This window comes from Coturnix japonica, chromosome 4 (assembly GCF_001577835.2).
Source record: "Coturnix japonica isolate 7356 chromosome 4, Coturnix japonica 2.1, whole genome shotgun sequence".
Lineage (NCBI taxonomy): Eukaryota > Metazoa > Chordata > Aves > Galliformes > Phasianidae > Coturnix > Coturnix japonica.
The window spans coordinates 29,140,539-29,158,174 of NC_029519.1; the positions used below are offsets into that span (position 1 = coordinate 29,140,539).

The following is a 17,636-nucleotide window of genomic DNA, read 5'->3' on the forward strand; positions in this document are numbered from 1 at the left end:
ATGATCATTTCTTTAATGATTTTTGCTTGTTTAGAAAATAAATAGCAATTTGTGGCTTAATCTCGAACTCCATATCGCACCATGAGGAAAGGTAGTTCTGAGAAAAAATACTGACTACTTAAAAATGGTAAAAATAGAACTGGACATTCAAAATCAGTTCTATCACATCTTCATAGCAAAGTTTAAAGATAGAAGAGAAGTACTTTTTTTTTACTGCTATAACAAAACTATATCTCCAACATCCACTTTCACTACAGACAGATTAATTTTACCTTCTATCACTTTCGTATAAAAAGAAGACAAAACTTTATTTGCCTTTAAATTAGTCAATAGGACATTAATTCAAATCACCTGAGTATAGTTTCGTGTATTCTAATTCTCAAAATATTATTAAATAAGAAATTATTTACCTTGGCGCAGAGCTTCCCCATGCTCCATGCTTGTCTGTAAGAATGTTGACAATTTTCTGTATTAACTGAGTTGCAGTCACTTGGTCTCGGTACTTAGCTGCCGTTATCAAATGATGGCACATTTTTTCTTCTTCACGTTTGTCAGCAGAGTACTGGGCACATAGTGACTAAAAAGAAAAGAAAGACTTTACTACTTTGCACTGTAATCATGGCATCTTTAGGAACTTTAAGCACATCATAATTGATCACTTTTACAAAACCCTTGAGAAATAGGAATTAACCCCATTTTACGGGTTTGAGAATTGAGGCATTGAGCAGCTGCCCAGGTTAAATCTGTTCATTGAGCCAAGCAGAGGATCTTGGTTTGTCACGAATTCTTTAACAGCTTGCCAGGAACATTTAAGATTTGAAAAACTTCAGCGTGTCAGTGTTCTGACTGTATAATAAAATGTATAGGCACAATCACTTATTTCACAGCAAAGTGAATAGTATTATAAAACAAAGATGAAAGTTTCAGAACAAGGAATGCCAGCTAGCCATCTACTCCATTTCTATGACTGTCCATTAGATCTCAGAAGCCAACCATTGGCTATTAATAATATAAATGGGCAGCTGTAAATACTACAGATAAAATCTGTGTATCTTCGGTTAGGCAGGAGACTAAATGCATATGAAGACTGAATTGTCTTCAACAGATGGCTTCCTTACATTCAGCATACTATCAGATCAGTATGGGAAAGCAAATCTTCTTTATTATTTTTCTGTACTACACCTGTTGTATAAATATATTCTATATTCAAAGGGATTCAAAGCCTAAACCTAACAAATAAGAACTGCAAGGCGCAAGCAAACAAAAATTGAAACTACAAAGATTCTCTATTACAGTGTTTTCCTTTCATTCTGTTTTTTGTTGATCATCTGAAAATGTTTCTGTTCACACAGAACTCAAAATAAAGGGCACCACATTCAGATCCCCCTCTCATCAAATCAACGTACATGAAGACACAAAACAAATTCAAATATTGATAAGGAAACAACAAAAGCTTTTCCCTACTTCAGTGCTCCCTGTTTCTAATTTCAGTTTTCTGGCAGTTCCACACATCACATATGCCAGGCAAAGCATTTCAGCCTTTGTCAATGATTGGATTACTCTATGATCTATTTAGTAGAATGGACACAAATGTCTGCCTAAGAACAAAAAAATTGCTTTTTCTTTGTGAAGCACAGCTGATGCAGACTACTGTAATTATTGCTTAGAGCTTAGATAACAGCACAATATCGTAACATTTTTTTATGTTTAAAACAGTAGCAATGCTATTCTCTTCATAAATCTAACAACTATTAAACTGTTGCAAAGAAGAAAATAGGAAGGCTGTGACTTTTGTGTGTACGTATATTTACATATACATACACACATTACATACAAAAAAATACTCCAGTAATATAAAGTGATGGAAAGAGAAAGGAAGAAAAGTGGAAAACACGCAAATAAAATTTGGAACTGTGTAGATTTCCATAGACATTGGATTAATAAAAGAAAGTAACAACAGATGAATGCGTTTACATTTTAAAAACCTCTTAACAATTCTCATGTATTTAAGCATTTCCTCCTAATTTTTCCCACACCTTAGAACAATGCTCACCTGATGAACAGGCATCCAGAAAGACAAGAATATGCAGCTGGCTTTCCAAGTCAATGAGATATCAAAAACCTGCTTTTGTACTCACACACGAAGCACTCTGCCACTCTCTTTGTAAAAATATAAGATGGCTAAATCATAACCAACACCATACAATATTTTTCTAGCTCTTTATAAATACAGCTGTCTTTTCCAATACATCAATATCTATTTTGCACCCGTGATGATTCTGTGTACTTTTGAGTACTTTGTAAATGTTTCATTAGCTGTTATTTTTAAAGCTGCTTGAAAGCGCAGAATTCTAAAAACAAGCATATAAGGTAAGCTAAGTAGTAAAATGTTTTAAAGTGCTCTTTAATGGATCCTCCTTTACAATTTGAACAGCAACTTTTCATATCTGACATAAAATCCATAGATATAAATCACATTAGAGGGTTATTCTTTCCCCATTATCAATCTCTGTCTCTTTATGGAACATTAAAGTCACATTTGACCTTAAAACATGATAAAATGGAAATCAAACTAGAATGTTTTGTAAAAGGTATAATGAACTTGTACCTCTCTATTAAAAAAGTCTCTTTACAGTGTGATCTTGAACACATCGCTCATTAAACACCAAAAATTTTCAGAGTGTAGGTGTGACATTCAGAAGAAGAGAAAACGGTATTTTGTTGTCCTGACAACTGTCTTGAAAACAGAATCAGTCTGATACAAAACTGAAATGTATAGGAATCCATTTTTCAGCAAATTCATTATTTAATATAAATAAAAAATCATTACTACCCACTAGAACAGAAAGAATCCCAATACACAGCAATCCCATAGAACTATCACATCAATCCAGGACGGACTCAACAAACAACATCAGAAAGAGGCCACCCCAGTTATCTGGCATTCACAGTTACCAATGTTAAGACCTCAGTTTTGCGAGAACACGGTTTATCAGGTTACAACAATTTTAGGAACTATAGAAAGAAACCCAACATTTTACTGGCAAAGAAAAATTAATCTGAAGTGAGTTCTAGAACCTCCATCCTCACTCCAAGTTCAATGGCTGTTGCTGACCTATTCTTCACAGTATCAAATCATCTTCTTTATTTTGCTACTCACATAACCTAATTTGCAGAATTATCCTTTCCCTGGTATCCTTCAATAGATCTCTTTGATTACACTGAGTGACTTCTCAGTTGTTCAGTCGTTCCTACTCCCTATATACGCCAAACATACAAAACAAATTTAAAAAAATACATAGAATCATTTGAGTTGGAAGGGACATTTAAAGGCCATCTACTCCAACTCCCCTGCATTGAACAGGGACACCTACAGCTAGATCAGGGTGCTCAGAACCCAGCCCAGCACGACCATAAATACCTCCATTTAAGAGGTGGCATCCTCTGGATATGCTCCAACAGGTCCACATCTCTCCTGTACTGGCAGCTCCACACCTGTACGCAGTACCCCTGGTGAGGTCTCACCAGCGCGGAATAGAGGGGCAGGATTACCTCCCTCGACCTGCTGGCCATGCTTCTTTTGATGCAGCCCAGGGTGCAGTTGGCCATATGGGCTCTGAAGGCACATTATTGGTTCATGTCCAGCTTGCCATTCACTAGTACCTCCACGGGTTTTTTGCAGGGCAGAGCTTAATACTTTCATTTCCCAGCCTGTACCAGTGGTCCAGGTGCAGGATCTTGTGGCTGGATTTGTTGAACCTCATGAGGTTCAGAAGAGCCCACTGCTCGAACCTGTCTAGGTCTTACAGGATGACCAGTCACACTGGACTGTTCAGAAGTCACTACAAAATCTCCCTGTTTCTCTGCTGCACTTTTCATTTTCCAGATGCTTCCAGCTTCATCCTATTAGCTACCACCTGGCATACAAAACCACCAAATCCTAACAATTTAACAATTTAATTAAAATAAACATTCAGGTTGATTTCATTTGTGCATTACTAAAACACTTACTTTTACAGTTTAAATTATTTGTTATTATTTGATCTCTTGAACTGGCAATATGCATCTTGTCAAGCTTCAATATGCTTTTACAATTAGATACACGGTTGCATGCACATGAATTAACAGACCACCCTTCCACTACTTCTATGGCAACACTACCTTGGTTATGAGGAAAACTGCTAAGTCACACTCAGAATGAAATAAAAAATGCTGAAAGAAAAATGTATCTCATATATCCCCTCCATCAGTTATCCATCAATAAAAATAAAAAATAAAAAATAAAAAATAAAAAATAAAAAATAAAAAATAAAAAATAAAAAATAAAAAATAAAAAATAAAAAATAAAAAAAATAAAAAATAAAAAATAAAAAATAAAAATAAAAAATGGGCTGCTAAAGGTACAGTGGAAGTTATTAGACAGAATTATTTGACACAGTATGGAGCAGAGAGAAGTTTTGTACTCGTTCATCCAGGATTGAACATGAACCTTGTCTTATGTGCCATTAGAAAAACATGTTTTTTCCTCTTTCCTATTCTCTTCAGAGAACAGACTAAAGGCTATTAGGTGAAGGCTTATTTTTGAGGAACAATAATTCTAAGGGAGCACAAGGTCATCCAAAAGACGAGTTACAGATACAAAAATAAAATACATTCTGTATGCAGAATATTACAAAATAAGGACAAAGTGAATTAGTTTATGCTGCCAGTCTGTATTTCACTGAAGCAGTGACCATTTCTGGAGCATTCAGAACAGTTTTATCTTTGATCTTTATAAAGATGTCAAATCCAAAAATAAAGGATTTCCTTTGCATGGTAATGTTTGCATACACAACACTGCAGTCGCAAAATTATGTGACAATTTCTACATACTATGTTCTATTTTAATAGTGTAAGTTGTTTAAAATCAGTATTGTACTTAAAAATTCAGATCACTAAACACTGAGAGATGTCAGTTCCTTTGTCTAATTTGGCTGAAATCAACTTGCTCTGTGAACAACCTGTCTCAGAGGGTATCCCTTAAGAGGAAAAGTCATCCACAAGATAACGCATACTCTTGCCACTAATGCAAATTCCCTACAAATAAGGATATTTTAGTAAATGAAGGAGCTTCTCAATCCTCCGCTTCCAAAGATCTTTGCACTTGACCTCTGACCTGAAGTTTAAAGTCTGGACTAAAAATGCTACCTTGGGAAATCTTACAAAGACTCCTGAATAAGACTTAGAAAAATGAAAGCTTAAAACCTCAACAGCGAACAAAAGTCAACCAATGACAACATCTGACAGCCACCGTCAATTCTGAAGTGATGCCTCTGTCATCCAACGACTCAAAGTATTGATTTCTCTCAGCATGAAAAAAGCTTAAGCCAATGAAATAGATATAGCATCATCCCCCCGATAATAGCCATCAAGGTTAACACCAGCAGAACACTTATCAAAGTATCTCTTCTATTTCTTCTTGTTTTAATGGACTGAAGACAATGCAATGGCTTCTCATCTCAGCAAACCTATAGTTTTCCAAACCTTATTTATCCACTTTTCCAGTCTCTTATCTGATTTGAAGATAAAAAAGAATCTGAATCTAAATCAATTGCTTCCAATATAAATACAGAGAAAACAACAACAACATTTATATATATATATAAAATGTGTTTTTGTAGACATTCCTGGGGGGGGGGGGAAGAAAAAATCAACATGCCAAACATTCCTGAAGAAAAAAAAATATAAACAAGCATTTAAAAATTGCAAGATGGAAAAAAATACAGTTGGCTTAAATCACACTAAAAAACCTGGTAATACTATGGTCATGACCAGAAGAAAAAAAAACCTACCACAGTCAGTTAATTTAGGTTAGTGATTAGAGAGAAAGACAAGGATCTCAAGAGACATCTGGTTTTAATCTGCTCTGAGTCAACAGCTTTATTTTCTACCTTTAAGTCTCACACTATTAAGCCTTAGTAAACCCAACCAAACACTAGGCAACAGCAATTTTATCAAAATTGCATCTTAAATTGAACCCTATTTAATAGAGTAGGTAAATGAACCAAACTAACAAGAACTCAACTGACAATAAATGAAGAGCAAAGAGACATAACATCAGTTTTATTCTGCAAGATGGATTTGTAACATATGCATTTTCCTTTTTTTCTTTCTTTTTTAATTTTTATGTTCAATTGAGAACATTCTTTGTTCTACAGTGACACCGTTAAATCAAAGACAAAACTTTACAGAAATGAGCAAGAGATCTTACTTCTTGGCAAAAACTGGATTTTCAATATATCCTACATTACTTTAGCATTCTAATTCTCTCTGCATCACTGCTAACCATTCTCATAAGTAACATACCAAGACAAATGTTCTTTTTTAACCCAGGAAGCCATCCTTATAATACATATGTATAGATGCTTTGCATGCAAGTCTCAAAGCACACAGTAAAACAGACACAGTCCACTCTCTGTTGTCTGCAAATCCAGTTTACATATGTACACTCTTCATATTGCACTTATTTTAAAAATAGGCCAAGATGCTACTATTGGGTAGTACTTGAGACCCCTTGGGTCATCTTCCAACTGCAAAGCATTTGCCTGCAACCATCAGATGAAGACACGTGAGCTATTTAAAAGTGCCAGAAGGTTGACACAGACTTCTAAAGGTGTAGTTGACACTGGCTTAAGAAAATGTGCCAAACATACTTTCAACACTTCCTGGCTTTTCTTTGTGTTCAAACTAAAGCACAGAAAAAAAAAATCCTTAATTGTGACTACTTTCTCTCCAATTGCATTGTTCTACTGAGGCACAGTGAAGACCTTCGATATCTTAAAGTCAGGAACAAAGTAGTCCCGTTATTTTGGCCCCAGCAGCCAAGTATTTACTACTCAAGGATTCTGATTTCCAAACAGCCCTCTACTAGCATAACTCTTCTACAAATTGCAGCACTAAAACCTGGCACAAGAGAGAAGAAATTATTCTAAAACTTAAGCAAAGTCAACCTCTGACATTACAAAGAACAGAAAAAATATCAGCCAGAACAATGCAAGTAGCAAGTAATAAGCTAAAATACCATCTGGAAGCTCACTACAGAATACTTTGTCCTATTTTGATCTCTAAGCACAGCGTCACCCTCTGTCTATAACAAAGTAAAAATCTGTGTGTGATATGATTACTTAGTTTCCACAGCTATCAAAGACACAGTTATATTAAATACTACTATAGTTAAATACTTATGGCTTATGTTAGCTGTTTCAACTTTTACCTGACAAGACCATGCATCCCTATGTAGGACTCAACAAATTTCAGACAACAAGATATGAGGCATAATAGTTTCCTATCTTGCTGTGTCTACTTGCATGTCAATAACAAATACATCTCTAGTAAACCCTCAGTACTTTCCATACCAAGTTACCTTCAAACCTAACTGGACTCCTTAAAATGTCAACTTTGCTAAACATTTGTAGCTTGTCTTTCTACCTATTTGTTCTGATGACAGAATCTGTTGTTTCTGATAAAAGAATCAAAGGAATGTTTCAAAAATATTACATTATGAATAGTAGCTTAGTACATATCTAAGGCTTTAAGAAAAAATAAAGGAAGAAACACCATTAGAACACAATAAAATCACAGTATACACCAGGACAGTAATCATGGCAGATTATCTATCATTCTACAGGATAGGTATCAACCACAGGAGCTTTAAAAGTGTTCTGCGTCATATTTTTTTTAGAGACCTCAACTATGAAACATTCAGACGTGCACATGAACTCATGACCCAAGAGGTAACCCATCTGTCCCCCACTACCTTCTAACATGCTCACCCCAAGAGCTAATTTAGCAGACTTTATTTCTGACAGTTCAGGACCTCTTGCTCACACTAGAGAATAATTATCCTGAGCCACTTAAACTGCTATATAGTTTCTCCTCACCTTCACTCCAAGCACTGCAGTAAACTAACACCATTCAGAAATATATCCTTTCAGCAATCAAGTATTTTAAAAGCAGAATATTTTGATTAAGATGATGAAATGGTAAAGATTAAAAGAAATCCAGAAGCAAATGAGAAGGATGATTAAAGATGGCCCTTTTATAGCAGCTGCTCTTTAGAATATTCCCAGCCATTTACCTTGGAAACATGTTAAACGGTCACAATTTCAGCTCCAGCTTAACCTCTGCCTTAACTTAAAGCCTCCTGTCAGATTCCTACAGCATTCAACTATGAAAAGCAAATAATTATATTTTTCTCTGCTGTTCTTTTTTTCAGCAGTCTATTTTTGTACTTCATTTCAACTTGTATATGAGTTCAAACACTGGTTGTTGGGTTTGTGTGTGTGTGCATGATTTACACTTATGCACTTATATAACATCATTTTGGACTTTCAGAGGAGAATGAGATAGGTTTGCTTTCTAACTAACATTCATAAAAAGTTCTACCACTTTTCAAAAGCTGACATAGTTGGCTCTAAAAATCATTAGAGAAGGGTAATATAATTTCTCATTTAAAACTAACGTATGATTTTTATTATCCATAAAAAGATAGTGCTGAAGATATTCTGACTATTCAGAACATAAGAAGGCAGTGGATTCTGTTTAATATAGAGGAGTTTGACTTAAAATCCATTCATACAACTTTAGATTCTTAGACTGAGAAATTTGGGACAAGGGCTAAAAATGCTCCATAATAACTGCTTTAGCATTTAAATTTTTGTGATCACTTGGCTTAAATGAGAATACCACGACAATGCAAGAATCAGTATTGTAACTAACACAGATGCTACCTGATAATAAGAAATCAAGTACTAATTAACACCTCCCAGTTTCTACTGGAAACATCCTTTGTGCTTTCAGTGTTTAAAAAAAATGTAACATTAATACCCCATAAATATATTCAGTTACATAGGAAGAACACAGCAGATCCATTTTGTGAGTTTTTCCTGTATTTCTCATTTCAGTATAAATAAAAGAACTTGTAAAATCTCCTACTCCAAGGCTCTAATGTTATTGTCTTATTTTAATTCCGGCTTTGTTTCGGTTTAGCATGAAGTTTTTTGCCTTCTCCCTTTCTACTCATAAACAATATGAAGGCATTTTAATACTGGCCCCAGATAATGATTATCAGCATTTGTTACATACAGCTGAACCCTTTAGATGTTGGTGAAATGGCATAATACAGACTATGCAGCATGACTATGCAAATCCTACTTAAATCGATTTCACTAATTGACTTCAAATCAGCATAAAATAACAACGTTCAAAGATAACATGCTTCAAGCAAGAACAACCACCACACAGAATAAAAAAACAAAAAAACAAACAAAAAAAAACCCACATAATTACCAAGGATTTTAAAACAAGAATCTGGAATTTGATGTGAGTTACAGTTTGCTCGTTAACATTATGGGTAACGAAAAAACATATGTTGACTAATCAAAATCACTAGCTTACACAAAGCATGAACTCAAAGAAAACAAGCTACTAAAATTATATAAAATATTACATGTAGAACTAACACAAAAGACAGTTATTGGACAAATAAAAGAGCCATAAAAATCCGTAATAAAAGCATTTTTTGTACTTGTGAAGTTTGTTATACACTAGCCAATAATCTAGCTCTGCTTTTAAAAGTCCAAATTTCTGAGTAGCTTCAAACAACTGCCATTTAAAAATTGTTAAAGAAATATTCCTTTCTCCTCTATGATACGAAATTTCTTTGCAAAACAGTGTTGATTCAATGTCAGATTGGTGACACTGCCTTTAAGACTATCAAAAACTAAAATTAAAAATTAAATATTTGAGGTTCCTAGAAGGTAATGCAGAAAAAAAAAAAAAAGGAACAATATATTTTAAGGTCAGAATATCCAGCTTTCTGTTCCATAAACACCTGATGTGTTCAGGACTAATGACAGGGTAACTTGCCTGTGAGTGGCATATGTAAGATTCTCCCAGAGAAACCACAGGCAAGGAATGGCTTTGTCCCACTGGTGGTAGTGGAGAAAGGCTGCCCCACAGACTGCACCTCACGGGGTGAGAAAGATAGGGCAACTCATGAGGTTTTGCCTGGACAGCTGAGTTTACTACAGTGGGTGCAAACTTAACCCCACATGGGAACCTGTTGAAGCTTGTGGAACTCTGACAGTGTATTACAAACTTCTTATCCAAAATTATGACATAACTGGTTTCATAATTGCCATGCACTCATTTTAACATAATAGCCCATGCAATAATTGAGTATTTTATTTATTTCATCCGTTACCTTTCTGAAAAGGCAATCTCAGGCAAGAATTAGTAGCCCTACTAAAGATATAAACTAAAATTGTTGTATGGGCATCACATAACTCAGGACGCTATTACAAGACTGAAATCTCATGTTTCTCCAAAGAACAAACATGAGAAAGGATGGAAGAAGTGGGAACATTGCAAGAATCTATTATAAAATCATTGACCATCCTGAGTTGGAAGGGATCCACAAGGATCATCGAGTCCAACTCCTGGCTCTAAACAGACCACCCAAAATTCAAAACCTTCATCTGAGAGCATTCCAAAAACATTCCTTGAACTCCAGCAGTTTAGTGCAATGACCACCCACTGCCCTGGTGTGCCTACTCTAGCGTCTGACCATCCTCTGGTGAAGAATCTTTTCCTGACACCCAACACTACATATCTCAATGCTTGTTTCCTCAGGTCCTGTCATTGTCACCAGAGATCAGTGCTGCTCCTCTGCTCCCTGTGAGGTGCTGTTGGTTGCCATTAAGGCCTCTCCTCAGCCATCTCTCCCCTTGGCTGAACAAACAAAGGGATCTCAGCCACTTCTCACTCATCAGACCTTCATTACCTTAGAGAGCAGCCAAAGGAGAGCTACTGAAACAGTTTTATGTCTGTCTTATATTGTGGAACCCAAATTTCCACACAGTTCTCAAGGAGAAGCTGCATCACCTCTGAGCAGGAAAAAAGGTGGGAAGGAGAAGTGGATGTGAGGAAGTCATTAGGAAACGCAACTTGTACCTTCTATGAAACAGAACAGCAACAATTTGTCATTCCAAACAGTATGACTCTTTAAGGATTGACCCTGGCACTTACAGTAAGACTTCACACTAACAGTGAAATCCAGAGGTCTCTGCAAGTCACTTGGCATCTTCCTCAACAAAACCATCACCTGAAACCTGACTTAACTGACAGAGCTTTCTTTTCATAATCTAGCTGCTCTGCAACATGAAATGATCTTCCATTTACTATCAAGAATTCTGATCAGCATGGTGCTGTTTCCTTTCCTGGAAAGCTGTTTAGGTCTACTCAGAAACTACTACTACTGTTATAAATCACTAACAGCAGTACCATCCACCAGAACTTAACAATTTTTGCACCATACATGTCTCCCCAGTGGACATAAAGCACCATGTTTTACAGGAAAAAAGCCTTGTCACAATTTATTTGTAAAATCCCTTGAACAAGTACTTTCTCTTCACAATCATCACTCAGAATTATTTCAGCAAAGTAATTGTGTTTAGAATGGTGTATTCTAAATGAAGGATTGAGGATTTTATTAAAGACATATGAATTCTGGAGAAACTATGCCACTTTGTCTTCAATAATATTCAAATAATCAGAAGAGGAAATAATCCATGTGATTAAGAAATAAAAGTAACATTGAAAACATTTTTCTTAAATGCCTTTGAATTCTACATGTGATCTTACCTCCCATGTTGCCACCAAAATTGAGAGGCCAGCTTCGCACATATAAAAAAGTAAACCCGTATCAATCAAACTTTATCATGTAAAATGAGGAGAGTGTTTCAATTGCCAAGATGAGACCAAACATACTACCAGTTGTTTAAAAACAAGCTAACAAGTGTATCAATATCTTATATAGATCAACATAAGTAGTCAGTAACTTCAACAGGTCAGGTATGGTATGTCTTTTACGTACATTCTAATGAGGCTTTGGGATTGCACATCTACATGAACACGCTTACTCTCTCTTTGCTTTATTGCAATACCAGCATGTAAGCAGTTGGACTGAATCCATCAGATAAAAAGGAATATTATTCCAAAGCCGTTAGGGTGCAGAATATTAAAATATGTATGTAGGAGGATGCACACACAACTAATATTCAGCTTAAAAGTCAGTTAAAAAAAAAAAAAAGCATGCTGCAGGTACGCAAACACGTATACAGTGAATTTTCAAACAAACAACTACACAGTGAGATGACTTCACAAATTTTCTTCTATATTTTCATTTTAAACATCAGTCATTAGAAAAAAAAAAGGACATTTTTACATTAACATCCTGGTACCTATACACAGCAAACTACACTGGCAATTTCAGAACTTCAAAGGTGTCACGTAAAATTCAGTCAAGTTGGTTAAATTTAGCCCAACAACATGAACTCAAGTCAATCATGCACAGTATTTGTAGTTCAAGTGCTTTTGCCACACAAAGGAAAGAACTTCAGACGTAGAAATTAAACTGAACTAAAATAGAAGGAAAAATATTCAACATTTTCTTTTTTAAATCCATTGTCATTCTCGCTATAAACAAGATTCTCACATAAAAACTATAAAAGCAAGTGAAATTGTATTTAGGAGAATATCCAAAGCTACTGCCAGAACACTGTCAAATATTTCAAGGCTATAAATGGCAATATATTGGATGAAAAGTTAACACCCATTTAGCAAGCAGATGCATATTTCATCCTTAATGAAGGCCTGAAAAGAAGAGTTCACTTTATTCTGGATGCAGGTATCAAAGCAGATTTCACAAAGCAACACAGGCGCATCATCTAAGGATCTTTTTCACATTAAGAATCCTATTAGAAGGAAAACACTAAAAGGTAATTGAATTTCCCTCAGTTATCTTCATCTCTGTCAGCTCCTGCTACAATAACTTACTCTCCAGAGCAGAGATAACTCAATTCTGTCCAGCAAGCATATGTTATGAATCTCCAAAGCAAACTTGTCTAAATCATTCCGGTCCTCTATCAAGGTTGGCTGTGGATATGAACTCTGACAGAAAGCAAACAAATTTATTTTTATCTTTTCAATAATTCACTTCCCTGTGCCTTGATGGAAGAATCTAAAGGCACAAATGCTCTCAGTAATTCCGGAATTATAAGGACTGTTTGGAAATATTTTATATGGAGCTCAGTGCTATTACAAATTGTTTGATTCACCATTCTGTTTTAGCAGAAACAAAGAATGACACAGAATGTCACAGTACTTTCAGTTTCCTGAAGGAATATAACTAGAAATGCTGTATTTGCCTTTCTGTCCCCCACCCCCATGAGGGTTTGAACATTCAAATTTTCACCTTAACTTTCTGAATAACAGCAACAAAAGTATACTCAAAAAATCTATTTCAGTAAGCTCTTAAAAACATCAGTAAGTGCAAACTCTTCAATGATGTGAGCAAACTATATTCAGTTAACACATCATTAAAACTTAAGGAAGATAAAATCTTGATCAACATCACAAGAAAAAGCAAAACATAAAGCAGAGAGAAGAAGGATAAATAGCAAGAGTCAGAACAGTTAGTTGTCAAAAGAGGTGGAGAGAACAGAAATTAAGAATAAGGTTCTAGTCAAATTTTAATATTAGTTGTACAGTTCTTATCAGTTGCTGCTGGTTTCAGGTTGCATAACATAAACGTTAAAAAAAAAAAGAAAAAAAAAAAAGAACCCTTAAGAATGAGTGAATAATGAAGTGAAAAAGAGGTTGTTGCTGATAATAATTTATTCAGATTTGTAAAATCATGAAAAAGCTGTGAGAAAGTGGAGTGGGCTCCTGGAAGACCAAGTCATCCCAGTAAACGAAACAGTACAGAAGCTTCAGCGTATGTAAAAGAAATCTAGGAGAGTACCTGATTTTAGATATAAAATGATGGGCTCTGAGTTCATCTTTATCTTCACTCCTCCTTTATAGCAATAATAAGATTTCAGTATCATGAGACAGTTTTATAAAAACACCAGAAAGTGCAAAAAAATATGAAATGCTGTGTATCATTTTGGGTCTTCTACCAGACAATACAAAAGAACTGAAAAACATTTTAGAATCACTGGCATAGATGAAATAACAATGTAACGCTAAGTTTTTAAAGGTTGAGAAGAAAAAGATGACTTTGGAGAATTCTGTTCATCATGTGATACATAGGCAAATTTGTGTGAATAAGTTCTACATGTAATTATAGATTGGATGGAGAGAGTCACTGAGAACCAACAAGCCAAAGAGAGGGCAAGTGCATGCTGAAGTGGTAGTACATGAAAGTTTCCCAAGGGGCTGGTAAACTTTTGGGGCAAGCAATCCTGTTGAATTGGAAAAAAACTATCAATTCAGAATACCACAGGTCTGCTGAATCTGTATGCCACAACTGGTACACACTAGTTCCAGCAGCAGGTTGTATTACTCAGACAACATTGAAGAGAGATGGATGGTCTGTGCAGATAGCATTACAGGTTTATGTGTTTTATAAGGATATATATATTATGTATCATCATATATATGAGTATATATGATAAAGCAAAGAAATTCTTGAACTTCATCCCTGAAGCCAGTGACATGCCATTAACACTTGTAGTATACAGTTGGAGTCATCTTTCCAACTATTTTACTCCAACAATAAATGTGTAAGTGATGGGGCTGCGTGAAGTCCTCAGCTCTTTGCAAATAGCTTTATTCTGTAAACAACAACAGCAGAGTGAACAGAAATATTGGTTGTCTGCCTCCACATCAGCTATTGTCCCTACAAAGGAAAAGGCATTTTGTAACAAAAGTAAGAAACTAGGAGGACAGTAAGATTTGCAGGTAATTCAGTGAACTTCTTTGCTACAGTATGTTGCCACAACGAAGTCTACATGAATTTATTGTACAAATAGGGAAATTATCCCTTAAAGGGTACAGAGCACAAGGCTGTTATTACTGGCACAGCAAGAATCAGAAGCTGCTGAACGGCTCAAGTGTGAAAGTGTATTCAGGAAAAATGCTCCTATGTTTTGCACTTTTAATAAACTCCTCCTTAAGTATCAACTGTTTGAGATAGGATAACAGGCTCAATTGAGCGCATTTATTCTTGCACATGTTCCAGCAGAATATTCTTCCAAGAACAGACACGGAGCAGAACTACTACAGTATGCACACATCATTTTAGACAAACTTCAAAGAATAAAATTCGTTCGGACTAGCAAAACTAAGATGTGATAAACAATACATAAGTATAAATAAGAGCAGCTGAAGAACAAAAAGACTGCTGAAGTCAAAAGATAACAACAAAGAAAAATATGCTGAACACATAACAGGAAATTTAAAGAACTTTACAGTAGAGCAGAGTGCACAAGTCCAATCTACCAACAGGAATAGCAAGTAAAAACACTCACAGGTATTATGATCCTCAAGATTTCTTTGTGACCTTGTCAGCACCAGCATCAAAATTGTTTTAACATAATTTATTTCTGTTTAGATGAAACCAATCTCTGATAAAGCATACAGGAGAAATATATACTGGCACCTGTGTTTCTTCTGGAAAGCTGAACAAAACCTAATGCTGCTGTTTAGAATGTATGTAAGTAATGCAGGTTACCTTTGGACAGATGTTTTAGAAGAAATTCTACAATCAAGCACAACAGGATATCTGCTTCGTTAATGCCAGAAATGTATACTCTATATACATTTGTATTGCTTAGGTATGAGCATTTTAGAATCACCGCCTGGCTTGAGCTTCCATAATGTCTGTACATGAATAATAAATAAGGTAAACACTACTGATTTATTTTTCATGAATGGATGAGAACAACAACATTCCTGATGGAAACATCTAATTTGAAGCTAGCCAGTTTAGCTTCATATCATGAGCATAAAAGGATACAGACAAACATCGAAAATGTTTTTTTAGACAGCACAAAAGCCTGTATAAAAAGATATGATATTACGTACTTCAAAGGAAATGTATGCCTCAAAACAAAAAGCTTTTTAGGAGACCAAAAGCGCTGGAATAATTAAACTGCAGAGAAAGTAAGGCTGTAAGAAAATGTTAGTCTTCACGAAGTCTGTTCAAACAAGGAAAATAGAAATATATGTCAAACTACAGCATGTTAGGCTTAAAAAGAGAAAGAAGCAGGCCAAAAGAGTTAGAGGAATGCTTGTGTAAAGGCACGAAAGGCAGTAATGAATTATTTCTCAAATAAAACAGTAAGCCTGCTAAGGTATCTGTAGAGCTAATAGATGATCAAAGAATAAAAGGAGCTCTTGGAACACAAGGCCACCACAAAGATCTGCTAGTACAGGAATTACATCAGACAATCAGCAAGTGACCAACTGTCACTTGCTAGGCAGTATTCACACACACAATGCAGAAGAACATGGGTGTGAAAGCAGCCGAGCCATTAGCTACAGCTTCCTTCTTCACATTGCCTCAGTGCCAGAAAAATTAAATGTGCCAAATGGATTCCAGAGGACAGCAGGGAACTACAAGATAGTAACTCTGAAATCTATAAAAGACAAATCGGTGGATGTGTTTAAAAAGGCAAACAATAAAATAAACACGTTGCCAAGAGTCATCATGGCTTTTGTGTAAAGGGGAGTCACGCTTCATTAGATTTCCTTGAATGAGTCACAGGGGATGCCAACAAGAAAGATCCAATTCATAAAGTATACTGCTTGAATGCCAAGAAGATATTTAAAGAAAGTCAAGGTAAAGTAGAAGGAACACCCTTATGTGGATTAAAAACAAACAAACACCTTACTAAAACATAGGAAACAAACAAATAACAAAAAAAAAAGAACAGTTTTCAAAGAGCAGGGAAATCACCAGTTGAATCCCACTGCGTCATTAATCATATTTAGAAATGTCTGGAGAGTGAAAGAGGTGCCAAATTTTCCTGACAGTTCTAAATAATTCTGGGTAGTGAGAACAAGAACCAAACATAAAAAATGCTAATATAGTGACATTGAGAAAGAACAATACATGAAATCCATGCAGATAGTTGTCTAAAATGTGACTCCTGCCATTTGGTAGAACTGAGGTAACATTCTTAGACAATTGCACTGTTCTTAACACTAAGTATCCACTATTCAACACTGTTAGAAACAAGATATTGAGTCTGATGGACTTTCAGCCCAGCCCACTACAGATACTCTACAGTGTAAAGACACAATTCATCTGTGAAGTAGAAGAGGAAAATTATTAACGCAGATTAATAAAAAAAGGCATAGAATTTCCAAATGGACTGTATTAACATCATAAATGACTTTCGATTTTCAGTGCCCTAAGCACCATTCAAAGCTTGTTGCCAAACTGTTTCCTACTCCAGAAAACTGACACAATCTTTGATTCTAAAATGTGCTAATAAGATGTTGGCTATTTGAGCAATTCCCATAACAAGTCAGACTTCACAAAGAATGATCTGTGATAAGTGGAACATATGTGTGCAAAACCTGCACAGGTTAGTAAGAGAACAGTCATACATAATTGTGTGCTTGTTTTCCAAACACTACCTCCCGAAGTAACTTACTACGCCACTGCTGAGGAAGAAATGTTACACAATATAGATTAAATTTTACCCCTTTCTTACAAAGTATAATTTTACTCTGAGAATTACCTTCGTTCAAAAAATTTAAATAAAAAGTTTGAAATTGACTTTTAAAATTTGTAATTAAAAAAC

At 35.3% G+C, this 17,636-nt stretch overlaps 1 protein-coding gene across 1 annotated transcript in view; it reads right to left on the bottom strand.

Moving 5' to 3' along the window:
* LRBA (LPS responsive beige-like anchor protein) overlaps window positions 1-17,636 on the bottom strand; it is a 346,581-nt gene that overhangs the window by 206,514 nt on the left and 122,431 nt on the right. The window contains exon 38 of the mRNA XM_015861117.2: window positions 411-577. Coding sequence (XP_015716603.1) covers window positions 411-577 — 167 coding nt within the window. The remainder of the gene's footprint in view (window positions 1-410; window positions 578-17,636) is intronic.